General features: G+C 45.2%; 3 protein-coding genes, 2 non-coding genes and 1 pseudogene across 5 annotated transcripts; 2 read left to right on the forward strand and 4 right to left on the reverse strand.

Annotated features, from left to right (window-relative positions):
* Positions 1-648: 648 nt before the first annotated feature.
* Positions 649-1,426, reverse strand: LOC147416464 (uncharacterized). The gene is made up of 2 exons (XM_086508332.1): positions 1,332-1,426; positions 649-1,267 (listed from the first exon to the last, which is right to left on the reverse strand). The coding sequence occupies exons 1-2, from the start codon at positions 1,409-1,411 to the stop codon at positions 1,105-1,107; spliced, it is 243 nt and encodes an 80-aa protein (XP_086364458.1). The 5' UTR covers positions 1,412-1,426; the 3' UTR covers positions 649-1,104.
* A 6,553-nt stretch (positions 1,427-7,979) lies between these two features.
* On the forward strand, positions 7,980-9,652 carry LOC147416465 (18S ribosomal RNA; annotated as a pseudogene).
* A 5,916-nt stretch (positions 9,653-15,568) lies between these two features.
* On the reverse strand, positions 15,569-15,641 carry TRNAA-UGC (transfer RNA alanine (anticodon UGC)). The gene has a single exon. It is a non-coding gene; the product is annotated as a tRNA-Ala (tRNA).
* A 915-nt stretch (positions 15,642-16,556) lies between these two features.
* Positions 16,557-24,440, reverse strand: LOC147416467 (uncharacterized; the record flags this gene model as incomplete). The annotated part of the gene is made up of 3 exons (XM_086508335.1): positions 16,557-20,211; positions 20,881-21,108; positions 24,294-24,440. Coding segments are annotated over 3 exons (543 nt in total), but the record flags the coding sequence as incomplete, so codon positions are not given.
* On the forward strand, positions 20,605-20,677 carry TRNAA-UGC (transfer RNA alanine (anticodon UGC)). The gene has a single exon. It is a non-coding gene; the product is annotated as a tRNA-Ala (tRNA).
* On the reverse strand, positions 24,436-26,659 carry LOC147416469 (uncharacterized). Its single transcript, XM_086508334.1, has one exon. It carries the CDS (start codon positions 26,599-26,601, stop codon positions 26,155-26,157), a length of 447 nt encoding a protein of 148 aa, XP_086364460.1. The 5' UTR covers positions 26,602-26,659; the 3' UTR covers positions 24,436-26,154.
* Between the last annotated feature and the right edge of the window lie 544 nt (positions 26,660-27,203).

A 27,203-nucleotide genomic window follows, 5' to 3' on the forward strand; every position in this document is an offset into this window, starting at 1 on the left:
ATCAAACCATAAGTAGCAATTTGACTACTTTGGCCCTTGCTGTCCTCGGAATCAGGATTAAGGCTACCTAGCATGCATCTAGGGCTGCTTGCGCTCTTAGATTTAAGACAAAAATGAATCCTGAGCCAATTGAGTCTCCAATTTTCAGTTCACCAATACAATAAAGACGCAGCCACAGGTTGAGTGTTGCGCGATTGTAAATCGAACACTCATTAAGATTTGTACGGTGTTCGGTAGGTTCAATTCCTACAGCATCGAAAAGAATGCATTGGATGGATGCCTGGGCATTGAGAAAAAAGGACGCTTCCAAAGGCGAAAGGCCATGGGGAGATACCGTCTGTGATCCATGGGTTTCCAATCGGGAAACCGTATCCAAGCTTGCCGGGCATGCCGTGTGCTGCGGCTCTGCCTCGGACTTGAGAGACTTAGCGAACTGAAACATCATTGTAGCTAAAGGAAAGGAAATCAACTGAGACTCCGTTAGTAGCAGCGAGCGAAAGCGGATTAGGCAAAGAAAGGGGAAGGGGCCCCGAGAAGGACCTCCGCTTTCCTGGCCCTGTGCAGGGGAGAACTTGTAGTAGGGGGAAGGCGAAGACACCCGTGTCTTCGCCCCTTCCTCAAGGAATTATGAAAAGGTTGGAAGATCTGGCCAAAGAAGGTGATAGCCCCGTAAATCTTTCCTAACAAGTTGATTCCTATTGCAAAACGCGAATACCGTGTTTGAATAATGATCGCTTTGTAGTGACTAAGGGGGACCACCCTCGCGGCCTAAGTATTCCTCAATGACCAATAGCGTACCACAAGTACCGTGAGGGAAAGGTGAAAAGACCCCGCCGTATGCCGGGAGTGCAATAGAAAACCTGAAATCCGATGCAAACTATCAGTCGGAAGAGCAAAGCGTTGAAAACAAAAGCAAAGCCACTAATGTTTAATGGAACGCATACGCGAAGCTAAGAAAGCGCTGTAGCCAGGCAAAGCCACTAATGTTTGCCTTGAGCGAACCCTTGAGCGAAGCTTCGCGTTGTCGGCTCTTGCTTGGCGCACTTTCCACTTTAACGGCGTACCTTTTGCATAATGGGTCAGCGAGTAAATGGGAACAGCGGCTTAAGCCATTAGGTGTAGGCGTAATGAGGTTGAATCTTCGGCGTTGTTTCTATTTGACCCGAAACCGATTGATCTAGCCACGAGCAGGTTGAATCGAGCTCTCCACAGAGGCCTTAGAGGACCGAACTCACGTATGTGGCAAAATACGGGGATGACTTGTGGCTAGGGGTGAATCAAAGAGCTACGACTCCAAAAAGTGCCTTTGTTGAAGTCCTTTGGACCATAAGAACCTATAGGCAAGAAAAGGAGTCCTCCTTTGGCCTTTCGCCCCACAAGCGTGCGAACGCTTTTTCAATAACTGGCTCATAACGGTGAAACCAGCTGTTTCTGGAAGTAATGGCCACACCGTGGGAAGTCATGAAAGCTTCTCCCCTTTGTTGCTTGCGGTTGAGTGCCCTTTTTTGCCCTCAACAAAAGATAAAGTTGTTTTGAAAAAACACCTTGTCCCTCTTTTCTTTTCTTTTCTCTACGCTACAAGCTAGCTCACTGACCCCGTAACGACTGATTTAAAAGATGAGAGCATGATTGTTAATGCTAACACGCCGGTTCTCACCCCGGCCGAATCCCTCTCGAACCTTTGGTTCTCTGGCCATATGCACCGGCGTATCGAGAGCTAAAAGAAAAAAAACTAAACAAAAGACCAACCACGAAAAGTTCGCTAGCATCTTTTCTATACGATATCCTAACAAGGTACGTTGTCAACAACGATGGTGTCAAGGCCACAAACAATGGTTACGAGGTTCATAATGATGGCGTTAAGGCCAATAACGATGGTAGACAGGAAGTGAAATATGATGGGGCAAGTGAAAAATCATTTCTAACAGGCAAATGCGTAAATAATGATAACGATTACGTAAGTGATGTTAAAAAAATCTCAACGACAATCCCGGTTATTCCTACGAAGATGATGCGGTTAATGCTTGAAATAAGAGAAATGATAGTTTTCCTTACTCGTTCGTTGCTGAGGAAAGGAAACAAAAGAACTTTTTTGCATTGTTTCATGGCCCGATGAAACCGGTGAGGGTTTCAGTTAGTAGCATAAGCTAGACAATTGCTAGCGGCGGATTGACGTGGCCGCAGTCATCCGACCTCTCCATGCTATCTGAGTGGATGCTTCCACTGGGCGGGGACTGGACCAATGTAATCTCGCCTTGACGTTGGCGGTTCCGCGGTTTCAGCCCTGCCCTCCAACTAGCAGGTCACAGGGGCGGCCTTCCTGCCCCTGTTCATTACTCAAGATTGTTTGTTCTGTCCGGGCATTATAGTAAGCGCGGAACACCCGATCCCATTCCGACCTCGATATGTGAAAAGCGTTTTCGGCCATATGTACTGATAGTTTTCGGGAGATGTGGTTGACAGCCCGGACCCTAAAGCGATAGCAAAAGCTAGACAATTGAAGAATGACGTGGCTGCAGTCATTCTAAACAATTACTAGCGGCGGATTGACGTGGCTGCAGTCATCCGACCTCCCCTTGCTATCCGCTTCCATCGAATGGTGGAAGACAAAACGGGGACTGGACCAATCTGATCTCGCCTTGACGTTGGCGGTCCAGCTTACGGTTGTTAGCCTAGGCTAATGACTTACCAAGAGATCCGAAACATTGATTCACATTGCCATGAATATCGGCCGGGTAGCAAAAGCTAGGCAATTGTTTGGTTACTTTGGCGGCAAAAGAAAAAGAGCAGGCAACATTATTTCCAAACCTTAGGTGTGAATCAACACGTTAAGGTAACGCTACTACACTGCGTTGATCAGCAACGACAGGTAACGCTACATAGCAAGTTAATTAACAACGACAGGTTTGGCGCCACGCCATTAGGAACTGCCATAAATGCAGGATACTACCCTAGCTAGGCGAACACCAAGGCAAGGGAATCAACGAAAAACATTCAATTAAATAATGCAAAAGAAATCATCGCAACAGTAGGTATAGGTATTGGAAACATATTTAGTTCTTTGACGGTAAGAAAGTTGCAATACAAGAAAGTTTAGTGGAATGGCCGGGCTACTAGAGGTCCAATCAACTTTTCTTCTTTGTTATCGTGCACTGATTGAAGCGTAATTCTGTCCGTTCTTCACGCACGTATTTCCTATTAAGCTTTCTTCAAAGAGCCTCGCGTCTGTTCCTTGGCTCGGAGAAGAAAGCACGCGATGATGAAAACTGGACCGGTAAAATGGCATGAGCTAGCTAAAGCACGCTACTAACCAAGTAACGAAATAATCAACAACACGCCTTTACAGGGATGCGAAAGGCTCAATTATGCAAAGGAAATTAGCCGAGAGAGATCAATTGCGGGGTGGAGTAAATGGCCAACTCGTCAGGCTCATGACCTGAAGACTGCGGGTTCGAACCCTGCCCCCGCACTACATGTTGTCAGCAGGCCCTACGTTGCTGTGCGCCTAACGCTTCTCCTTATCGACGCGTTGTAGGTAGTATAGTGGCTGAACTCAGTGCCTGGAGCAACTCGCTCCAGTCCTGGATTAGTGTTATTGCCGTCCTTCAACGAGCACACAGCTTGCTATCGGCGACCTGGCCTCTTAGTTTGGTGGTTTGCGTGGTAAAGGATGGCGTTGTCGCCGTGCAGACGCTGCGACAAGGATTCTCATGTAATAATCAAACGATTGAAAAAGCGTGGCTTTGCGCAGCAAGTGCTAAGCAACCTGCGCACCACGTTTCTGTCCTGCAAATCAGCCACTATCGCTACCTGGCTTACTTGGATCATTCCACCTTACAAATTATCGTATAATAAACGCTTATGTAGCTGCTACCTTTGGATAGAGCATTCCCATGTGAAACGGCACCGGTTCAAGTCCGGGGAAGTCGTGAGCGAAACTGGATCGGAGTATCTATCATTCAGTTGGGCACTGCTCTGTCGATCTGAGATTATTGGGGTTCCCCCTCAGGCCCCAATCCCGGGACGTAGGATGATCCGCCTTGCCGATGGCCGTTCCGCTCACGGTTATTGGCGAGAGCCGGTAACCAACCAAGAGATCATCAACGACAAAGATTGACCTTTAGCCTTATTTTACGTACTTATGCTGAGAAAGCTTTCCAAGGCCCGATGAAACCGGTGAGGGTTTCAGTTAGTAGCATAAGCTAGACAATTGCTAGCGGCGGATTGACGTGGCCGCAGTCATCCGACCTCCCCTTGCTATCTGAGTGGATGCACCTCATCCTTCCACTGGGCTAACGGGGACCGGACCAATGTGATCTCGCCTTGACGTTGGCGGTCCGGCTTACGGTTGTTAGCCTAGGCTAATGACTTACCGAGAGATCATCAACGAAACATTGATTCACAAAACCATGGCATATACATTCAGAACAAATAACACAAAAGGTTGGTAGCGATTGAACGATCCTTGTACCAGCTGTATTTGCACTTTCTCCGGCAGGTGCTTTTGTCGTTAGCACTCTTTTGTTCATCAATCAAGCGTGTTCGTTCCGTCCGGGCATCCTAGTAAAACGCGGAACACCCGATCCCACTCCGACCTCGATATGTGAAAAGCGTTTTCTGCCATATGTACTGAGAATTCTCGGGAGACGTGGTTGACAGCCCGGACCCACAAATCGTATATGCGATTGCCTTCAGATGCGAATCTGGTATCGGCCAGAAACAATGCAATGAAAGAGCTACGCCATTCATATTACTTTAGACAAGGAGCGAAGGGTTCAAATCCCATTTCCTCCTAATCGCGATTACCTGTTTGGTTAACGGCGACATAGGTTGGCTCATCAAAGCTTCGAAGAGGAAATACCTTGAAGAGGGTCTGTTTCGCTCGATTTCTGCCATCCTAGGACTCCATGTTTTGTGAAGGCAAAGAGGACTTGAACCTCTGGCAGCCCCGGTGCTATCGCCTCGCTTTTCCGCTCGCATTTTCAGGATCGGAAAGGAAACAAGCGACACCAAACGAATCACGGCTCTTTTGGTTTGGTTGAGATAATATTCTTCATCCTCAGACAAGTGAAAGCAAAGTTCCCGTTTTTCTTTCCTACTAGCCCATGACCGGACTCGAACCGGTGCCGTTTCCTAGTACATAGAAAGGCTCTATCCAAAGGTAGCAGCTACATTACATGAGCCGAAATAGCATAGCCGGCTCTTTTCGTTTTGTTTGGATAAAGGATATGCTAACTTTAGCAGCTTGGAGTGGCTCGCGCTCTCACGTGGGCAGCATTCCTTCCGAGCTGGGTCTCATGGCCGGAATCAACTATCTGCATCTCAATAACAATTCACTGTCTGGCACAATTCCTCCCACACTGGGGGACTGTAAGTATCTGGTGTGGGTGGATCTCAGCAGCAATGAACTGGAGGGCACCATCCCTAAGAGCTTGCCAAGCAAGCAGGGAAGGTGATAGAAGGGACACCAGCTTGCATTTAGCCTTTTTTAAGCATCTTTAGGCGATCAATGCACAAAGTATGGCTTGGGATCAGTGCTTACCAGTTCGCCCGGCTTAGCAGAATTCCTTCCAAAGGTACAACCTTAGCGTCTCTACTCGGATATCGTGGACCATGCACGTAAACGAATTTGTACAGGCAATGAGCGTGGGATACTTGAGGAAGAGCGTAGGATCGAACGCAACACAAGTAAAAAACTTGAAAAAGAGCTACAAGTCGTGCGTGAACAAAAGGAGAGACTATTTGACAGAATTAAAGCTTTAGAGCGTAGGATAGCAAATGCAAAGGACGACAGCTCCTTTGTTCATGACTTACGCGAAATGCCTAGTTGCTCTACACCCGATTTGTTAGCCTTACGCCAGCCTTCGAATCGTTGCGAAACGAATAACGAGAACTGGGGAAAAAAGGAGGCGTAGCGGATTTACACTCAACGGAAGGAGGAAGATGGCCAGAGGCATCGACAAATGAAAGATGGCGCGTTGCGAAACTAAAGTAGCAAACCGAAGACAGACTCTAACGGGTCAAATCCAAGACCGAACCACGATAAATCGAAGTTTTACTATCCATTACAACGTGAACCACCGATTCCCTGCAAGGCAAAGGATGGAACAAATAAGATATTTTACCTGATTTTGTACGCTTTGAGGCCGGAGTGGTCGCTGATTTTGTACGCGTATGCTTTGAGGCTGTATGCGGAGTGGTCACTGATTCTGTACGCTTTGAGGGCGAGGGATAAGAGAATAATTAAGTTACTGGCGCTGCAATGCCGGTGGTATCGAGGCAACTCCTAATGAGATGATATGTCTGCTTCAGAATAAAAAGTTATGGATACGACGCACGGAGAAAAAAAAAGGCTTAAAACCACTGCTCCAATTTATTTCATGCGTAGAAATCAATTCAAACACCTTTCCTTTGGCAAAGACACTCTGCTAGGCCAACACTGACACTGAGAGATGAAAGCGGGGAGCGAATGGGATTAGATACCCCTGTCCTAGCCGTAAACGATGGAGACTAATCGCTGCGCTGCGCGTATCAACCCCTAAGTGCTGTAGCTAACTTAGCGTTAAGTATCCCGCCTGGGGAGTATCGTTCCCCTTAGATCTTTAGGTGCTAGGCTAACGTAACCTCTCGGGACCGATGGTAGGCTAGGTGGTCCCTATGCTGGTGGGCAACCAACCCCAAACGCCAAGGCCAAGATTGCGGGGTGGAGTAAATGGCCAACTCGTCAGGCTCATGACCTGAAGACTGCAGGTTCGAATCCTGCCCCCGCACTACATGTTGTCAGCAGTTTTAAAGCAAAGAAAAACACCGTTTAAAAGAAAAGGAAAGCAAGCTGTAAGCAAAGAAAAAGATGCGATAGAGAAAGCAAACAAGCGAAAGCAGAAAAAGATGCGTTTGCTTTAAAAGAAAGCAAAATCGAAGCAAAGCAATCTTTGCCGGCCAACTGCTTTACTCCGTTCGACATTAGCTTTTTTGCGTGCTAGCTACACTACATAAAAGCATTTATGAAAATGTGTAAAAACAGATGTTAAAAGAAAAGCATTAATTGCACCATGCTCTTGTTTGGTTTAGGTTTCGTTGCGGGGCTTTCCGTAAGCGGAAGCTGTTTTTTTGTTTCTTTTGTGCGGGGCATGCTTTTGGAATTGGAGAGGCTCTGAAACCTTGCGGATTTGTATCGAGCACAGTTCAACTTTCTTTATTCACAAAACCAAGTAGGATAAAATCTCTTACTAAGACTGCGGAGAGCAGCTATGGCGTTAATTCAGTCTTCTTCTTTGGCTAACACGCTGCATAGGCATACAGAATTAGCTTTGCTGGAGCGCCCGCCCTGAAGCCAAACTATCCCTCAGGGATCCCGGACCAAGCGCAAGTGGGGACTTCTCAACATCGCAAGTCACCTCTTGATGATCTGTCCATTAACCACACAAATATTTACATTTGATTATTATAGTTTGACTATTATACGAGAACGCTAGAGAATCTTTGTCTTTAGGCTTTAGCCATCCTTTACGTAACAAACCACTAAACTAAGAGGCCAGGTCGTTGATAGCAAGCTGTGTACTTGTCGGCTATCAATCATAAGGTGGAGTGAAATTGGATAGCCAGAGTGTTGTGTTTTTGGGCACTCAACAAAAAGAGAGGCGCACAGGCGACAAAGTAACAGGGGGCTTGGGGTTGTTGGGCTTCCCCGTTTGGCTCACGTAGCTTAAGGGATAGAGCATTCCTATGTACCAGGAAAGGAAACGGCACCGGTTCAAGTCCGGTCGCTTTCCTGGATCGGAAAGGTCGCGGTAGTATCTATTATTTAGTTGAGCACTGCTTTGTTGATCTGAGATTATGCTTAACCCCCGCTCGGCCCCAATCCCGGGACGTAAGATGATTCGCCTTGCCGATGGCCGTTCCGCTTACGGTTATTGGCAAGAGCTGGTAACTAACCAAGAGATCATCAACGACAAAGATTGACCTTTTTTAACCAAAAAACCGAGTTTGATCCTGGCTCAGAATGAACGCTGGCGATATGCTTAACACATGCAAGTTGAACGTTGTTTTCTGTTTATAGAACAGTTGAAGACAAAGTGGCAAACGGGTGCGTAACGCGTGGGAATCTGCCAAACAGTTTGGGCCGAATCCCAAAGAAACGAAAGCAAAAAAGCAAGCTTCGATAAAGCTAAAAAGCGCTATTTGATGAGCCTGCGTAGTATTAGGTAGTTGGTTGGGTAAAGGCTGACCAAGCCGCAGATGCTTAGCTGATCTTTTCGGACGATCAGCCACACTGGGACTGAGACACGGCCCAGACTCCATAGGGAGGCAGCAGTGGGGAATATTGGACAATGGGCGAAAGCCCGATCCAGCAATATCGCGTGAGTGAGTGAAAAACGTCGCTAACGCGAGGAAGGGCAATGCCGCTTGTAAAGCTCTTTCGTCGAGTGACGATTATGACAAGACTCGAAAAAGAAGCCCCGGCTAATTCCGTGCCAGCAGCCGCGGTAAGACGGGAGGGGCTAGTGTTATTCGGAATGACTGGGCGTAAAGGGCACGTAGGCAGTGAATCAGGTTGAAAGTTAAAGGCGCCAGCTCAACTGGCGGAATGCTTTCAAAACCAATTCACTTGAGTGGGATAGAGGGGAGTGGAATTTCGTGTGGTAGGGATAAAATCCGGAGATATACGAAAGAACGCCGAAGTAGCGAAGGCAGCTTTCTGGGTTTCTACTGACGCTAGGGTGCGAAAGCTTGGGGAGCAAACAGGATTAGATACCCTGGTAGTCCATGCCGTAAACGATGAGTGTTCGTCCTTGGTCCGCGGATCGGGGGCTCAGCTAACGCATTAAACACTCCGCCTGGGGAGTACGGTCGCAAGACTGAAACTCAAAGGAATTGACGGGGGCTTGCACAAGCGGTGGAGCATGTGGTTTAATTCGATACAACGCGCAAAACCTTACCAGCCCTTGACATATGAACACTTGACGTATGAACACTTGACATATGAACAAGTGTGCTTGTCCTTAACGGGATGAAACGAAAATTCATACAGGTGCTGCATGGCTGTCGTCAGCTCGTGTCGTGAGACGTTTTTGGTTAACTCCTATAACGAGCGAAACCCTTGTTTTGTGTTGCTAAGACATGCTGCTCTCAAAGGATCAATGTCATTATTTACTTGTCAGCGGGGCGGTACGGGATTGATGACACTTCCTCTGTGCCGATGTTGCACTCACAGGAGACTGCCTATAGTTCTACTATGGAGGAAGGTGGGGATGACGTCAAGTCCGCATGGCCCTTATGGGCTGGGCTACACACGTGCTACAATGGCAATTACAATAGGAAGCAGGGCCGTAAGGCGGAGCGAATCCATAAAGATTGCCTCAGTTCGGATTGTTCTCTGCAACTCGAGAACATGAAGTTGGAATCGCTAGTAATCGCGGATCAGCATGCCGCGGTGAATACGTACCCGGGCCCCGTACACACCGCCCGTCACACCCTGGGAATTGGTTTCGCCCAAAGCATCGACCAGAGATCACCTATTGCTAAAGTGTTTCATGCCGGCGTTGAGTGTGGCCCATTTTGGTATGGGTGGTCTCCTTGGCGCATATCACGGTTGGGTCAGTGACTGGGGTGAAGTCGTAACATGGTAGTCGTAGGGGAACCTGTGGCTGGAGGGAATCTTAAAGGGAGGCGCTAGCGTCTTTTTATTAACTGTACGTGAGTTGATAAAGTCAATTCGTTCGGGTAAGCTAACTGTGCGAGGGGGAAGTGTGGGGTTGGTAGCGATTAAATAATCAAAGGCTTGTACTAGCTGTATTTGCATTTTCTCTGGCAGGTGCTTTTGTCGTTAGCACTTTTTTGTTTCTTAATCAAGCGTGTTTGTTTTGTCCGGGCATCCTAGTAAAACGCGGAACACCTGATCCCATTCCGACCTCGATATGTGAAAAGCGTTTTCCGCTATATGTACTGAGAATTGTCGGGAGACATAGTTGACAGCCCGGACCCACTAAAGATGCGAAGAGGAGAAGAGAAAGGAACGCCATAACGGATAGCAAAAGCTAGGCAATTCTTCGAATTAACTGCAGTAATTCGACCACCAAAGCGATGACGTGGCTGCAGTCATTCTAAACAATTGCTAGCGGCGGATGCTGCAGTCATCTGACCTTTCCTTGCTATCCGAGTGGATGCTTCCACTGGGCGGGGACTGGACCAATGTGATCTCGCCTTGACGTTGGCGGTCCGGCTTATGGAGAAGAGACCAAGGCCTTCTTTGACCAAGAGTCACACCTTTATGAAAATATTGCATCGGCACTTGTACCCTAACGTTGACCTTAAATTAGAGATGAGAAAAATGTATAGTCTAATCTCAATCGAGAGATAGAGCGGCTTGGAAAGGCCGTGCGACTTGAGGAGCATAAGGCAATGGTTATGGCAGCCGCCAAACTCAAGACCAACGTTGTACTTACCGGCACTTTCCTTTCGGGAGCCTAAGGTCCCTCTCTTCCGCCGGGCAGGGTAAGTGCCTGCAGCGCCCACTTTTGCCGGGGGAAGTGCCTAACGGCACTAACTCTTTCTCAACATTCCATTCTTTTCAAATCGAAAAGAGAAAACTGTTTGAAAAGAAATGGCTGGCTGAAATGAGATTCCGCAGAATGCAAAATTGCTTGCGTTAGGGCAAACGTCACTCCGCTGGAGAGAGAGGGCCCTAAAAAAGCGCGCTTCTTTGGTTATCCCTTTCAAATCGCGCGCCCTGTCTCCTTTACAAGCAAGTGTCCGGGGAGACCCGATTGCCAAGGCTACTGTCATTTCAGCTTAGCGGGAGGCTCCTACCCCACCATGCGTTCCTTTGGGGAGGGTGTGAAGCTAACAAAACAATGCAAGAGGTGGCAGCATAGAACCCGCTAGGAGTGGCAAGACTACTGATCAACGCAAGTGAACTGTGCGACAACGCTTCGTAGAAACCATAAAGCTGCTGTATCATTACGGGCCAGCAGGCACTCTGTTGGCGAAGAATGAACCAGAATGTGATTTGGGACACGATGGGCCTCTGCGTGCCCCGATCGGCAAATGATCACCGGAGTATAGCACAGGATCGCTTTTCCTTGTAATAAAGTCAACATGTCGACAAGGTAAACCCAATGGGCTCCCCTCAGGAGGTCTGGTCGTAAGATCAGATACCGTCCAGTGGGCAGAAGACGATATGAAAAGCCACCAGCTTGCTTTACTGGGTAGGGTAAAATAGGCAGCGGAGGTAGATAGAGACATATCTATTCAATGAATCGCCGACCTGACCTTTTGAGTTGGGGGCCCGGTGCTAACTCGTATCATGAATGACGAAGCGCGCGCGAAAAGACCATTTATACGCACTTCGTGCCTTAAATGAATAACTGCGAGCAGTAACGCCACAAAGGTTATGCAAGGGTCGCTGGGCTTCCCCCGCTAGGGTTCCCCTGGCTGAGCCAGCTGCCCTTTCTTCTGGTTTCATGCATACTGGAAACCAAGGAAACTGAGTTGCGCTTTGCTTCTAGCTTCTCTCTAAACGCTCCGAGCGGTTCCTGAAACGCAGGAACCAAAAGCTGCCGGGGCCTAGACTTCCCATTCGTCATTTGAGCCGTATGCAAGGAAACTTGCACGTGCGGTTCAAAGAGGGGGGAAAGCTCTTCCGTTCCGGGCTTACCTATCTGAATAACCAAGATCGGATATAGCTGGTTTTCCGCGAAATCTATTGAAGTAGAGCGTATAACGTTTATGGCTTGAGGTAGAGCACTCAATGGGCTAGGGTAGCCCAAAGCTTGACCGACCCCAAGGAAACTCCGAATACAGGCCATGGGTTTGTACAGACAGACTTCGGGTGCTAAGATCCAAAGTCGAAAGGGAAACAGCCCAGATCGTACGCTAAGGTCCTTAAGCAATCACTTAGTGGAAAAGGAAGTGATCAAGCGATGACAACCAGGGGGTGGGCTTGGAAGCAGCCATCTTTCAAAGAAAGCGTAATAGCTCACTGGTCTAGCTTCATGGCACTGAAAATGTCTCGGGGCTCAAGTGACTCACCGAAGCGACGAGACCTTGAAAGAAGCTTTTTCAAGTGTCAGTAGCGGAACGTTCTGTCAATCAAGGAAAGTTGTTGGTGACAACACCTGGAGGTACCAGAAGTGAGAATGCTGACATGAGTAACGAGAAATCATGTGAAAAACATGATCGCCTGCCAGTTCCAGGGTTTCTGCGTTCAGTCAATCTACGCAGAGTGAATCGGTCCCTAAGGAACCCCGAAAGGGCAACGTCCGATGGGTACACGAAAGCGACGAAGTTGCTTTAACTACTGAACCATGCGTGTTTGTTAAACTCGTGAATTGGATGATTGGGCAGGGGGCTACAAAGTCACTCCGGCTGCAGGGTTGAAACTCCCGGGAAAAAACTTCGTGGAATTGGGAGGGCGATTCAACATTTAAAATGCAAAACCAACCGTACCCCAAACTGACACGGGTGAACAAGTAGAATATACTAAGGCGCTTGAGAGAACCATGTTGAAGGAACTCGGCAAAATGGCCCCGTAACTTCGGAAGAAGGGGTGCTCTCCTATTGAAGGATTGGGAAAGCGGCACATATTGGGGGTAGCGACTGTTTATTAAAAACACAGGACTCCGCTAAGTGGTAACACGATGTATAGAGTCTGACACCTGCCCGGTGCCGGAAGGTAAAAAGGAGAAGTGTTATAAGCTTTGAATGGAAGCCCCGGTAAACGGCGGCAGTAACTCTAACTGTCCTAAGGTAGCGAAATTCCCCGACAAAGGGGTGGTTTGACAGAGATGTTCGACAACATAATCGGGCAATATGCTGGGACATCCGCCCGAATTTCAGTATCCAATACTCATACAGAACAGGATAAAATCAAAAAAATCTGGCTGTCGACAGCGCGAAGCGCTTTCAACCAACCTACGGCCTATCCACGGCTGAATGGAAAATGTAGTTGGTGGCGCGGACCATCAGCAGGATAGCAAGTTGGAAATACATCGTCTTTCGAGCCCGCGGCTGACCATTTTCGTAGCCTCGCGCCGTGCGCCCGCGAACGTAGTTCCAAGATCTAAACTCGATCCCCAACGACCACACGCCAGACATCCTTCGAGATGATGATATAGTCCGAACTTATAGGCGACTATAAGGCCATAGGCGAGGATGGCATGGAACTGAATACCATCCATTGCCGTTTGATTAACTTTATTGTGTCGCATAAGTAGCGACCTGCATGAATGGTGTACACAGTAAGTTACGCCAGCCTTCTAAGTAATTATTAGGTTTTAGGCCACATTACATGCGGGAACACTTTAAAGATCTAAGTGCACTTGTCTTCAAGGACTTAGATATGACACAATGGACGATCCGCAGGATTGGGGAATGGAAAAGCATGCACTTGCTCCAGAACATCCAGACTGGATAGCAGAGGTCCAATCCCCAGAGACTTTACATGAAGCGCCCAGGCTTACCGCTATGGCTTATTCTATTGGAACTGAGAAAAAGGCCTGGGTAAAGAGAAAGCCCAAGCTAAACCAAAAAGTTTAGCAAGACTTACAGGTAACGACTGCCCCGCTGTCTCCAACATGGACTCAGTGAAATTGAATTCTCCGTGAAGATGCGGAGTACTAACGGCTAGACGGTAAGACCCCGTGCACCTTTACTATACTTTTGCAGTGACATCCTTGATTTAATGTGTAGGATAGATGGGAGGTGATGGCAATGTCGCCACCAATCTTGAAATACCACTCTCTCGTCGTTGGATGCCTAACCGCCGCTGCTGTCAGAAGCGGGATATTGCAAGGTGGGTAGTTTATCTGGGGCGGATGCCTCCCAAAGAGTAACGGAGGTGTGCGAAGGTAGGCTCAAGCTAATATTATAACAGCTTATGAGCGTAATGGTAGAAGCCTGCCTGACTGTAAGACTTACTAGTCGGACAGAGACGAAGGTCGGCCATAGTGATCCGGGAGTCCCGTGTGGAAGGGCTCTCGCTCAACGGATCAAAGGTACGCCGGGGATAACAGGCTGATGACTCCCAAGAGCTCTTATCGACGGAGTCGTTTGGCACCTCGATGTCGACTCATCACATCCTGGGGTTGAATAAGGTCCCAAGGGTTCGGTTGTTCGCCGATGAAAGTGGTACGTGAGTTGGGTTTAGAACGTCGTGAGACAGTTCGGTTCCTATCTACCGTTGGTTTTAGAGAACTGCGAGAAGCTTGCCCTAGTACGAGAGGACTGGGTTAGGTCAACCTATGGTGTTCCGGTTGTTGTGCCAGTAACAGCGCCGGGTAGCTAAGTTGGTAGGGAAGAACCGCTGAAAGCATCTAAGCGGGAAATCCTTCTCTAGACAAGTTCTTCTACCGGGTGAAAGAACATCACTTTGATAGGCGAGAGGTAAAAGCGCCGCAAGGACAATGGGCTTCCTCGTACTAATCTCTTTTCAAGATTCCACTAACGATGTTGTATGGTTACCCCAGGTGGGGCAAGGGATGGCACGAAAGCGCGTACGACACACACCTTAGCATGAGCACGTATAGCCGGGTAAAAAAACGATCTAAAGAGATGGGTAGCTAAAGTAGTAACGAGTTGAAATCCTATACGGGTCGTAGTTATCAAGTATTTTGCTTGCGTAAGTCAGGAATGATATAATACGTAACGTGACGTATAGGATACGATATAGGCTTTGTTTTAAAGTGTTGTTATTAAACTAGATGAGAAGCCACGCTGCAAAATAACTCCTTTTCGCCATGCATAGACCAAGCCGACGATTAAGACAAATAGAAAAACAATTACTTCAACGAAAGCTAAAATAAGCCCAATTCCCGCTATAGCCCTAGAAAAATACGGTTTCGACTTTCGTGAAGAATTAAGAAAAGATGTAAACTCTTCGATCCTTGAGATACTCTTCGACAAGAAAACTTTTTCGTTTCTAAAACAGCAAGCAAACTGACCCTTATGAATGCCAGCGCTTGAGCTTTGGGTTTGGGCAGTCGAAATGTCTAGCCCATCAAAGGAATATGTACTCACATAGGGAAGGGACCCTGATATGTAGGCTTCCTATGTCTCGGGTGCTTTAGAGGGCCCGGCGTATATGCCAGTGTGGCAAGCCACCATGTCTACCTTGCTCAGGGAGAGTTCCTCTAAGAGGATTAAACGGTCAATTGCCGCCCTTAGAACCCCCTCAAGGTCGCGCCTTAGATTGGCTATGGTAGCAGCCCCCCGCCTGTTCTTCGGCTACAGCCTAAAGCGGGTAACCCACCGATTCTGTATAGGTGGTAGCGAACAGGTGCCGTACTGAGCTCTTTTGGTTAAAGTAGGTGCTTTCCCTTGGCCAGAAGAGCCTATAGAGCATGTAGCATGCATTAACTGCCGCTGTGCACTCGTCGTTGAGTCGCTTGACCAGGCCCCGGCAGCGACTCGGGGTGGCGGTTAGCCGGGTTTTCCCTAGCTTAAGGTGCCGTGCCAAGGGGTAAGGCGTCCCGGCCAATGTAGTGCTGGGCTCCAGGCAACAGGGAAGTTTTCATTACAATTTGAATTTCCTAGCCTAGTTATAAATTTAATGTGCTAATCTGTATACGAATGGAGACGATCGGACTTGAACCAATAACTTCATGCTTGCAAAACATGCGTTCTACCGATTAAACTACGCCCCCGCCCTCGTTTCATGTGCAACACGTATCATATAGGCAAACAAAACTTTTCTTTTAAAGCAAAGAATTTGTGTGGCTAGCGCCATGTAGTCCTTATTCCACTGATGCTCAGGCGGAAGAACCGAAGCTCTAAAAAAAGGTCGGCACGCGTAAATCGACTAACTGCTTCTCTCCGGACGAATCCAAAAAAACAAATTAAACGACTATTCTTTCGAAAGCTCTTTTAAGACGCTACGAATAGATAGGCATGGTCAAATGCTAAAAGGGTAATCCGTGATAGATAGATAGAAAAGGACGCGGTAAAGGGAGGAATCCTTGGGCCTGACCTAATCTCGTAGTCATAGTGCTATCGTTGGCTTCTGCATTTAAACGATTAATTTCACAACCCAGCATTCACGCATGCCAGGAAGGCATTGGCTAGATGCCCTTGCCAGCACCTGAGGTCAAATGGCATTTCATCTTAACATGATCCGGCCCCATAGCTTGTTAAGAGTCTATGTGCTTACTGAACCTGGGATGCTACGTAGCGGTTGCCAAGGCGGGACTTCAAGTTGCAACGAATTATCATGATTCGTTTACGTCGTAGAATCAATCGACATTCTTCTAGCAATTTCTTTGTTTTCAACGTTTATGGCATTTCTTTATGCACGGTTGACATAGCGAAGACAGCAGCTCTTGCCAAGGCAGTAGCTCTATGTCAATAAGGGCTAGCAACAGAGCCTCCTCCTCGCGTGTCCAAATCCCTAGCAAAAGGAGTAGGTAGCTGGGGGGAACCCACATACATCCATTGCATTCTAAGCTAGGGTCCCTTGTCATGTACCGTCATGCCACAGTGGGTTTACTTAAAAAAAACTGGGGATGGAGTCGAACCATCATTCTAGGACTGTAAGTCCAACGCATTACCATTATGTTACCTAGTTGGGGGGTGACCAAAGCAAAGGCCACCCCGAAGTAACCGTTATTTATCTAGACTTATCTTCAGGGTTGTTTATTGATTTCCTTAAAATACGAAGAATATCGAAAAGGCCATCATCAAAGCAAACAGGGCAATAGCTTTTGTTAAGGCAAAGCCTGGAGACCGAATAATTGTTTGGCTAATGATAGATTTCACGCCACAGGGCTTGTCAAAGGACTAAATACGTTTCCAATACCTACTGCTGCTCCTTTTCTCATTCTCGGGTTCATCCTTGCCATTCTCTTTTTCGGGAAGCAGGAAGGGGCAAAGCCAGGAAATTCCCCCCAGTGCTTCCTATTCTCCGGGGTCATTATCGCCCGACCCAGTATCCTGACCGTTCCCTTCATTTCCGGAAGGAGTGTCTTCCTCCGGTTTTGGTCCCCTACAGAAACACAAAACCCGGTTCCACCAAGAACGTTTAGGCACTTGTGATTGTGCAAGGTGATCCAGCTTGGAAAGCAGCTCCTCTTCTTGTTGTCAAGAAAAGGGGCTCTGGCTCTTTGCCTCGCTAGTCTCGGGAGCCTCGCTAGTACCCTCCTCCTTCCTGTTCTTCGATGACGAAGGGCTTCCCTCAACTTCGCTTGACGGCCCTGAGCTCAATTCGTGTCCGGCCTTGTCTCCTTCTGGAGTGGAGTTGTCATCCTTGATTTCACGAGTATCCCCTCCAAACTCCTCTTCCCATAACGGCGCCCCCGAAGATGATGGAGGAGGAGGAAACGATAAATTCTCTGTCGGCGTCGAGCCTTGTTCGGCGGGCTGCTGGCTTGTTTCCGCTTCCGGCCTGTCTTCTGAACTGTCGGAATTGGAAGAATAGAAGTAACAAGTTAAAAAATTGCCCCCGCTTATTCCTTCCAAATTCGTACATTGAAATGGCGACCACTAAGAAAACACATTCGATATGAACTCCCGAGTCACTCTAGAGTGACACCGTACGGGTAACTCTTAACGAACAAACGAAAAGGGATTTTTCTTTTTGGTAGTTCACTGGAAACCCCCCGACGGCTAATCATCGAAAGAGTTAGACTTTTTGAAGTTTCGAATAGGTTATTTTTCATCATTTTTTGTTGATGATCTCTTAGTTAGTTACTGGCAAAGCCAATAACCGTAAGCGGAATGGCCACGGCAAGGCGGATCATCTTACATTCCGGAAAAGGGTTGCCCCAATAATCTCCAGTCACCATACCAGTGCTCAACTTAATGACAGAGTAGTAGATGATCCTTCCGATCCAGTTTGGCTCATGACCGGGCTTGAACCGGTGCCGTTTCACAGACTCTCTCCTTTAAGTTACATGAGCTGCGAAAAACTAAACTACTGCCAAGCGAGGAAAGCAAAGCTCTTTTGAGATAGAATGTGGGCAGATTGATTCTTATTTGTAGGCAACTATGGCTCCTCGAAGCGAAGAACTGTACGAACTATAACGTAGGCTACCGCTCTACCCTTCGAAACTCAACCAACTAAACTCTCGGTGTCTACGGCGTTAGAGTGAACTTCGTGCCCAAACGAGCACGCAGACACGGGGATTTCAAAATACCTTGATCAAATAGGGTGTCGTTTGCTTAATTTCCTCGTCCGAGCAATGAAACAACTCTCTATATTACGTAATTAATGGGAGGCAGGGAAACGTAATTAATTGTCCGTCCGAGCGGCAGGGAAAAGGTATTTTGAAATCCCTGCAACCAAGCAAGCACTGCCTGCGGCACTGCTTTAGTAGCAAGAAAGGCGGTCGACTGGTAAGCCTATCTGTCCATACGGTGGTCTACTTACTCGATTCTGCAGCTACCGCGGCTCTAGCCGGGGCCAATTATGCCACTTTTTGCAAGGTGGAATGAAGTCTAATCATGAACCGTGATAGATTTCTATGACTGCTCGACCGAACTACGAATTAGTGAGGGATAGCTATACCGAAATACGTAATAGCTACTCGCTTATTCGGTCATGCAAAAGGGAAGGGCCAGTATGAAAAAATTGAAGCCCGTAGACGTTAGTCAACACTTTGCCCTTCAACCACCGAAGATACGTATTTTATAACTGTTTGTCCAGTCAATGAACGTAGAGGCTTTGCTTTGTATTCTCGAAGCTGCTGCTTAGCGCTGATTGCTTCGTATCCCTGAACTGAAGAAGCTGCAACTGTTTGGCGTTGTCTATGGCTATGATTGCATCGCGGCGGTTCATGCACGGCACGGAGACCCTTCTCACAGTTGTCCTGACGTTAACTAACCGGGGCTAGGGAACTGAACTGTTGGTAGTGTAGTGTTTGTTAAATGTAAAGACGTATCCTTTAGCAGTAAAGGCCTGACACTGCCGCTGGGTGATCTAAGCGAGTCGCCCGTCTCGCCTCAACGTACCAAGCATTGCTAGACAATAAGGTGATGGACCAGGGCTTATACGACTTTACTTTAATAGTGAACTATTAAAGGCCATTAAAATTAACGATTTAACCCTTAAACAAAGAATCTATTATGGTTAATAATTAAACCCTATTTACCCTTAGAAAACAAGTTGTTATTAACAAGTTGCACTAGCTCTTCCTTTGCTTTAGTAGCACCTTTGTTCCTACGACATAAAGCTAGCCCCTGTAATGGCAAGCGAAGGGATTTCCGGGGGAAAGCCCGAGCGATTAAGCGCTATATCTTTTATTAGTACAATGCATTTACATTCAACGTAATGGTAGGATTAACGAAAATGCCTTTAAGAGTCTAAAGAGCCACGGTCAAAGGCAAGTGAAGAGAAAGCCCAATTAAAGATGCAAGCGTAGCAAAGGGTTTTTCGTGGGGAGGGAAAGCCCGAGCGGAGCAGCCAATTAAAGAACAATGATTGCATTCCTAAATGGTTAAAGACAGAGAGCTTCACCCGTTTAGGTAACCTAGCTATTACGTTGATTTGTTTCATCCTTAGTTGTTTGAGTTCTTTTCCAGAATACCATGTAGAATGTTATTTTAACACTCTACCCTAGTTTTTTTATGAACCCGGTGGTTCGCGTGGTAATGGATGGTGCTTAATATTCCTTTTTCCTTTCTTTTTCTTTGCTTACAGCTTGCTTTCTTTTTCTTTCTTTGTTTTTCTTTGTTTGTAGTCTCGTTGATTTTAAACGCTTTACAAAAGAAAATCCTATTCTATTTATTAAGCCTCGTGCTATGTACGAACCAGTTAAGTTATGAAGCGACCTAAAGCAGAGCAAGTGGTTTCACGCAAGAAAAAGTTATGAATACCCAGCCATGTTACTGTTGATAAACAATCTTTGAGATAAACTCGGTGCCGTGCCCCTTTCGCTTACTTGTGCGATTCCCCTGGCCTGGATTTTACTCGACGCATCGGCCTTCGACGCTTCTATTATCATTAAGATGTATATGGGGGCAGGGGGCAGACCCCCGAAGAGATTCAATGAGACCACTCGAATACATAGACAACGTGCCATTTCATAAGTAACTAGGAAAAGCGGGGCCACTAGCTTAGTTCCTTTTTGCCTTCAGGTTTTCTTTGACTTTTATAAGAACTGCGAATCTTTGGATAAGCAATTCTTGTTTATCAAGCGCTTCTTCTCGGATGTATTCCTGTATAAGGGCATCTATCCAAAAATCTAAGTGCGAAAAAAAGAAGCCATAACTATCGGTTGGTGGCTTTTGAAATTTCATCTTTCAAACTTTTTTTGTTTTTTGTATCCAAGATTGCGGTTTTTCATCTCTTGTATCCATAACCTTTTTCTTTTCGCTTCGCTTTTGGCCTCAAGGCTTCCCTTCCGAGAAGACAAGACGGCTTATCCCCTCCCTAACGCCGATACAATCAAAATGGTGGACCGAGAAAAGATTCGTGAACTATTACTGCTTGCTGCCAACGACACATCTTTACTTTATGACATTTAGCCTCTTTCATTGACAGTGTGATGAAATGGGGCCGTGTCTTGGATAAAGTCTAAACTCTGTAGAAAAAAGGCTATAGGCACGCACGTATGAGCAATAGCTCTCTTGTGTTTTGTTTGCCCACATGATACGTGTTGCACATGAAACGAGGACGGGGGCGTAGTTCAATCGGTAGAACGCATGTTTTGCAAGCATGAAGTTATCGGTTCAAGTCCGATCGTCTCCATTCGTATACAGATTAGCATATTAAATAGAAATCCAAAAGAAAAAAGAGAAAAAACGCTCTCTTTTTCGTGCTCTAGCTACCATCAAACAGTCCTCCTCGGATAACTCGTCCAATCCGAGAATAGCTATAATATCTTGAAGTTCTTTGTAACGCTGCAAAGTCTGCTTAACCCTTTATGCCGTCTTGTAATGCTTCTCACCCACAATCCAAGGCTGCAGCATAGTTGACGTCGAATCCAACGGATCCACGGCCGAATAGATACCTTTTGCTGCTAAGCCTCTTGAAAGCGCAGTTGTAGCATCTAAATGTGCAAACGTCGTAGCGGGGGCTGGGTCAGTCAGATCATCCGCAGGTACGTAAACAGCTTGAATGGAAGTTATTGATCCTTCCTTGGTGGAAGTAATTCCTTTCCTTTCCTTCCCTTTCCTTTCCTGCAGTAATCCCATTTCCGTACCAAGGGTAGGTTGATAACCTACGGCGGAAGGCCAATAAAAAAGGGTACTCAACAACGCATTAGCGTGCGGAACCAAAGCAGCCCTTCACTCAAACTGACTCATGCGAATGCGGGATGAAGACAAGTGAAACCAAGACCCTAAGGAAACGCACGTTGGAAGAACCAACGAGCCGTCCTAGCCGCGCCTTATCGAGGCGCATGTTTACTATATTCTTAGTACGGCCATCGAGCTGTGAACAAGATATGCAAAAGGCAAGTGAGAATGAAAGGAAAGCCTTGAATCTATGTAAAGCTTACAATCATAACGAAAATGCAGCTAACCAAGAAACACCTAGTCCTATTTTACCACACCACTTGAGCTTAATGAAGAAAGAAACCCGCTGCGCTGATTGAAATCGTTTAAACACACGACGACGTTAGATAAGAACATAATTAATCTCTTGTATATATACAAAAAAGCACCTCTTTGGCTAACTAGCTAAGTGACGCCTTTTTGTTTAGTCCCTGCGAAAGGAAAGAGAGAGCACCTCTTTAGCTGAATAACTAGCTAAGTGACGCCTTTTTGTTTAGTCCCTGCGGTTGGCTTACTTTATCGACTGTGTAGTAACCTTTCTCTTTTTTTCAAGCGTAAGCTTGTATTGAGCTTCAACAACTTTACAGGGCCATTTCCTGCATCCCTTGCCAACTCCAGTAGCTTGTATTGAGCTTTAACAACTTTACAGGGCCATTTCCTGCATCCCTTGCCAACTCCAGTAGCTTAGAGGTCCTTGACCTTAGTGCAAAGCAAATGTGTTCACAGGAAAGGGAGTATTCCTGCGTTTTTCAAGCATCTGCATGAAGATCTATGCACAGAGTATGGCTTGGGTTCAGTGCTTACCATGAGAAGAGTTCACCCCTTAAGGCTAAGCAAAATTCTAAACTTCCAGAGCAGAGATGCAACCTTAGCGTTTCTATGCAGACATTGCACCATACTACATCCCATACCTTCATAGATAGCTTGTCCTTGCACCACTTGCGCCAATTAGGAGCTCTGATTGCAATAATAGTGGCTTACGTGTTGGCATTTGTCTTTATCATTACGGGTATGGTTGGGTGTTTCCATCATTTGACTAAAAAACAGCAGCATATAATATAAAGGAGCTGGTGCATGATTCAGTAGCTCCAGAAGAAACCAAGATGGAAATAAGTGCAGTAACAGCTTTAAAGCATGGTTCTTTTTCCTTTGAGCATTTGTTGAAAGCATTGAATCTTGGCAGTCGTGTGAAGAATCTTCTTATCACATGTGCTGCTGCGTTATTTGAAGAAAAGATGGAGGTTGCAGAGCTAGCAATGCAAGATCTTCATAAATCGGCGTCTGTGTTTAGAGATCCTTTAGAAAGACTTGCTGCATACATGTCTGAAGGGCTCGTAGTAAGGCTTCATGCTTTTAGGTCCACTATATACGGGTAAAAAGAGACTAAAGGGTTGGGTTCCCTTTCTGCTGGGGAAATCGAGGGCCATAACATAAATGCAGGAGACTGAGATGCTATGCTATCTAAAGCATGAAAAGGAGACCGCTTAACGTGAAGGACTGGGATTGGGTTACTTTTATAGCTGCTGTAGCGCTACTATAGCTTGTTGTTTTTGCTGCTTTTCTAAAAAGAGAGAAAGCAAACGAAAGCAAAAATAGAATTGCTTGCTTGCGTTAATAAAACAAAAAAGCGTTGATAAGGTAAAGGTAGCGGCTACCGTTACAGTTATCAAAGTAGACTTATGTGTCGTTTGGTTTGCCATTTTGAAGGGATGGCAAATGGGGTGACCACTGCACTTTTTCCTTTGATTGTCTATTTTTGCTGTTCATTGTTACGGAACAGAGGCAACGACACAGTTACATTCTTACCAAGGTAAGATCGGCGGGAAGAGTGCTCAGGTAACGGCCTGGCCATCATATCATAGGGAAAGAGCGTCTTGTAATTTTCGATTCTGTACTGTACTTCAGCATAATCATCAAGGAAAAGTGTAGGAGGAAATGGGATTCGAACCCATGATACAATGTATTGTATGTTGATTTAGCAAACCAATGCCTTAAGCCGCTCAGCCATACCTCCGGGAAGGGAAGGGATCGGACCTTCCCCCAGCGTTAGTTTGTATTTTCAAGTTCTGTTTTATAATAAAAAAAAGAAAGTCTATATCTGTATCTATAAAAGGAAACTACAAACTATGAAAATAAGATACGATCGATTATCCATTTTCTTTTTCAATCAGTGAAATGTTGCAGCTATTTGATTGAAACACTTGTTTGAATTTCTGTCCAAAGTCAGCCGCGGCAGATGTAGAGACAACGAATCCATCTTCGGCATACGATGCCGACATGAAGATTTCAGGCAATTCCACAAACAGTAATTCCGGAGCCTGCAGAAGTTATTAGAACAACTCGAAATAGGCTTTTGGCTTTCTTTAAAAGCTGACCGGCCAATTCGGGTTTTTGGGGGGTAATCTGATGGTTGAAAGGCAATTTAAGATTTCCGGTAAGGGGAGGGTTGAAGTAGAGGGAATTTTGAGCCCCGTGTGATGTAATGTATAATCCAATGTTAATCGCAAGCTCATGGAATTTAACAAACAATTGCTTATTTGCCATTTCCAGGTTATTAAGTAAAGTAGTTGCCTTATAAGCGAAAGCCCTTGCTTGCTTGATTCCCGTCAATTTGTTGCGTTATCCCATGCGTGGCTGTGGAGATATAATTATGATTTTAACGAACCTATAAGGGATTGTAGTTGTTTGGGAAACAAGGCCTCAACCAGATCATGTGTTACCCAAGCCTTGGGCAATTGCCCCATTTGGTATGTTTCGGTCAAACCCCGAATTTATTGCCAATTTTGAAGAAGATAAGACCAGACATCTTCTATAAAAATATGCCTGCCGGCCAAAAGTGTTCTATCAATTTCAATTCACTCCCTGCGCAAAGAACTATAGCTATTCCCGCCCCTGGAAAAGCCAGAATAACTAAGCTAAGATCATTAAACAAAGTAATGAAAATGAAAAGTGAAAAAAGTCATTGTTTATTGTTTTTTTTTCTTCTTTTTTATGCGCTCTTTGATAGTTTTTCCTTTTTTCTTTGTTTTTTCCTTTTTTATGGAATTTTTTTTGTAAATTCCTTTGGCTTTTTTGCTGGGGTTTTAAGCATTTTTTAAATAAATGACTGTTTTTATGACTAATGAGCAAAATGGATTTGTGAACCATATAGAATCATTATTCACCGGAATGGGATGAGTAATTAATCTGTGTAATTCCTTTGGGAGAATAGAATCTACCAAAAATGCAATAAGTATTCATAATCAATTAGCTTCAAATATAGCGTAAAAATCTCTACATGCATTCAATATAACCAAACCATCTAGAATTTAGCGTGTTATCAGTCCCTCAAAATATCTTTACATCTTTAATAAACGTGGGCTAGAGTGCTGCGTGGATGAAGATTTTAAGCGTTTCTCATGTTTCATATGTTCCCAATTAGTTAAAAAACCACCAATCCATTTAGAATTAATATGATTTTAATTGGTTTTTTTTGCCATTTTTGTTATTATTTCATTGCATAAAGGATCAGTATTTACTAACAGTAAATGGCCTCCTTTATGAATAATAGATTTAATCATATTACAAGCAATCTTCAATAAGAAAAGTGTTTTTTCTAAATCGATAATAGCCCTTTTATGTCTAAATCCATATGAATATCTTTAATAGTATAGGGTAGAGGGTCCTTAATAGCCTAGATGTGCACTTGTACTCGGTAATCTCTAAAGAATGACTTTCTGTTTTTCTTTGGAATAATATTTTTTTTCTTTTTCTTCTATCTTATATGGATAGGCCGTAACGGTGTATAATATTTTTTTATTCTTATTCTTTGAGATTTCAAATCTATATATCCGTTTGGAAACCAATAGAACAATAGCGAATGATTCTGGCAGACTGCAGGTCATGATAAATTGAAAGGTGACTTTTTGTATTGGGTTTTTCATCTCTTGTATCCATAACCTTTTTTGTTTTGAAACCTCAAAAAACAAAAAAGTAACCTACTGTGTACACTATTCATGCAGGTCGCTACTTATGCGACACTTTGCGAAGGTTAATTAAACGGGCCAAACGGCCCATCTCCTTCGGAATCAGAGCTAACAACAGTCGAATTTGCGCCTGCGTCCGCAGTTAAATTTGTGTCCACACCCGCAGTACTTGTTACTAGTTCCTGATAAGCAGTGATCACTTCACTTACCGCCGGGATTATCCGATTCTCGTTCATTTAGCTCCGCTGCGCGAGCTTTGCCTTTTTCCGGCGAATTTATTGTTTTTTCGAAGGGCTTTACTTTACTAAGGCAAAAAGGAGGTTCCGTCTTCGTCTCTTAGACAACGGGTCACGTCTTGCACTACGTCAAGTTTAGCCAAGACGCTTTGCACTTGTTGATCTGCTAGATTAATTCCCTTTTTCTCCGAGCTTCTAGCTTTGGCAAATGAAATCAACGATTTGAATCTGTCATGGCTCTGAATTTGACCCCATCCTGACTCGGAAAAAAGTGGCATAATTAGCATGGCCCCGCCTTTTCAGGTGTGACGCGTTGTCCGCTACGTTTTCGATCTCAGTAGTGAGCTAGCCAATGCTAGACTAACGGAACCGGCAGTCCGGGCCACCGCCTTACTACGTGTGTGTTTGTGTATTTCTCCGCTCCGGAGTTGCGGCCTTTGAGGACTCTGTTCGGGCCTTTTCGTTCGCACTCTCCTTTGCCATCCATCCCATCTACACGTCTGCTCGGAGCCGTTACGGGTCTGCATGGCATGCAATGTAGTCAATCAATTGAAACCTGGTACGCGTAAAGCGAATGAATCCTAGTTTCAAAAGAAAAAAAAAATACCTTTTCAAAAAATTACGGGGGATAAGACCTTATATAAAGATACAATAAAGAAGTTACTTAAATTTAAAACAAACGCTAACTTTTTGAAGATTTGTAATTCATGTAACTATACTTTTAGATTAGTAAATAAACTATCAAAAGATTACAACAAATTTAAAACAGATGTTAATAAGCCTGTAACCAATATGTTTACTGAAGTATCAATTCCTTTATCGGTTTCAGAACCAAACCCCCCTGTATCGTCAGTGCCAGATCCTTTATCTATGCCTGATCCTGTATCGTCAGTGCCTAATCCTGTATCGTCAGTGCCGGATTCTGTATCTAACGTGTCCGATCCTATATCGTCTACGCCTGATAGTTTGTTGCCTATGCCTAAACCTTTATCGTCGGCTGATCCTTTATTGTCACCTGATTCTTTCTCGTTACCTTGCTGCTGAGGATCAATCGATAGATCAATCCTCGGCCCCAAAATTAACAATAAATACGCATAAATCATCTTCGTCGAAACCCGTAGCTTCTTCGTTGAAACCAATTGCTTTTTTGCCAGTAGCTTCTCCGTCTTCGCCCGCAGCGTCGAAACCCGTAGCATCTTTGCCAATTGCTTCTTCGTTGAAACCCGCAGTTTCTCAGCTAATTGCTTCTTTGCCTTACGCTTCTTCGTCGAAACCAATTGCTTTTTCTTCTTCTTTGTCGGGTATACAATGTGTTTCAACCCCGCATATAGTAAATTCAGTAATAAGTAATAAGTTATCAAGCCTAAAACTATTGTTATTAAAAGTGGTAAGTTTATTTCCATTAATATTTCATATAATAAATAATAGTTATTTAGGTGAGATAAATGAGAATAGTTTAATTGACAATTTTAATAGTAATTTAATACAATATGATATAAGTATTCTTTTAAGTATAGTTATAGCATTAGTAGTATCATACGCATTGAATTATAAATCAATGTCAAATAACAAGTTACTAAGAAAAATCTTATTTCAAGTGTTGATAACATTTCTTTTTGTTTCTTTTCTGAGACAAAAAAGTGCTTTTTTTGCGTGCTAGCTACACCTTTTTATTATTATTACACAGACACTTAAGAATTAGTTACGCTAGAAGGTGCAAAATTAATTGGAGTAGGAGCGGCTACCATAGCCCTAGCAGGAGCAGCAGTAGGTATTGGAAACGTATTTAGTTCCATGA

Source organism: Adiantum capillus-veneris, unplaced genomic scaffold (genome assembly GCF_014529385.1).
Source record: "Adiantum capillus-veneris isolate H3 unplaced genomic scaffold, ASM1452938v2 Hic_scaffold_940, whole genome shotgun sequence".
Classification (NCBI taxonomy): domain Eukaryota; kingdom Viridiplantae; phylum Streptophyta; class Polypodiopsida; order Polypodiales; family Pteridaceae; genus Adiantum; species Adiantum capillus-veneris.

Bases quoted from the DNA above. Each gene is read 5' to 3' on its own strand.
- LOC147416464 (XM_086508332.1), bottom strand. From the start codon at position 1,411: ATGAGCCAGTTATTGAAAAAGCGTTCGCACGCTTGTGGGGCGAAAGGC. The intron at 1,268-1,331 runs CTTATGGTCCAA...GATTCACCCCTA, and splicing joins CCTTTTCTTGCCTATAGGTT to GCCACAAGTCATCCCCGTAT.
- LOC147416469 (XM_086508334.1), bottom strand. From the start codon at position 26,601: ATGCTACGGGTTTCGACGCTGCGGGCGAAGACGGAGAAGCTACTGGCA.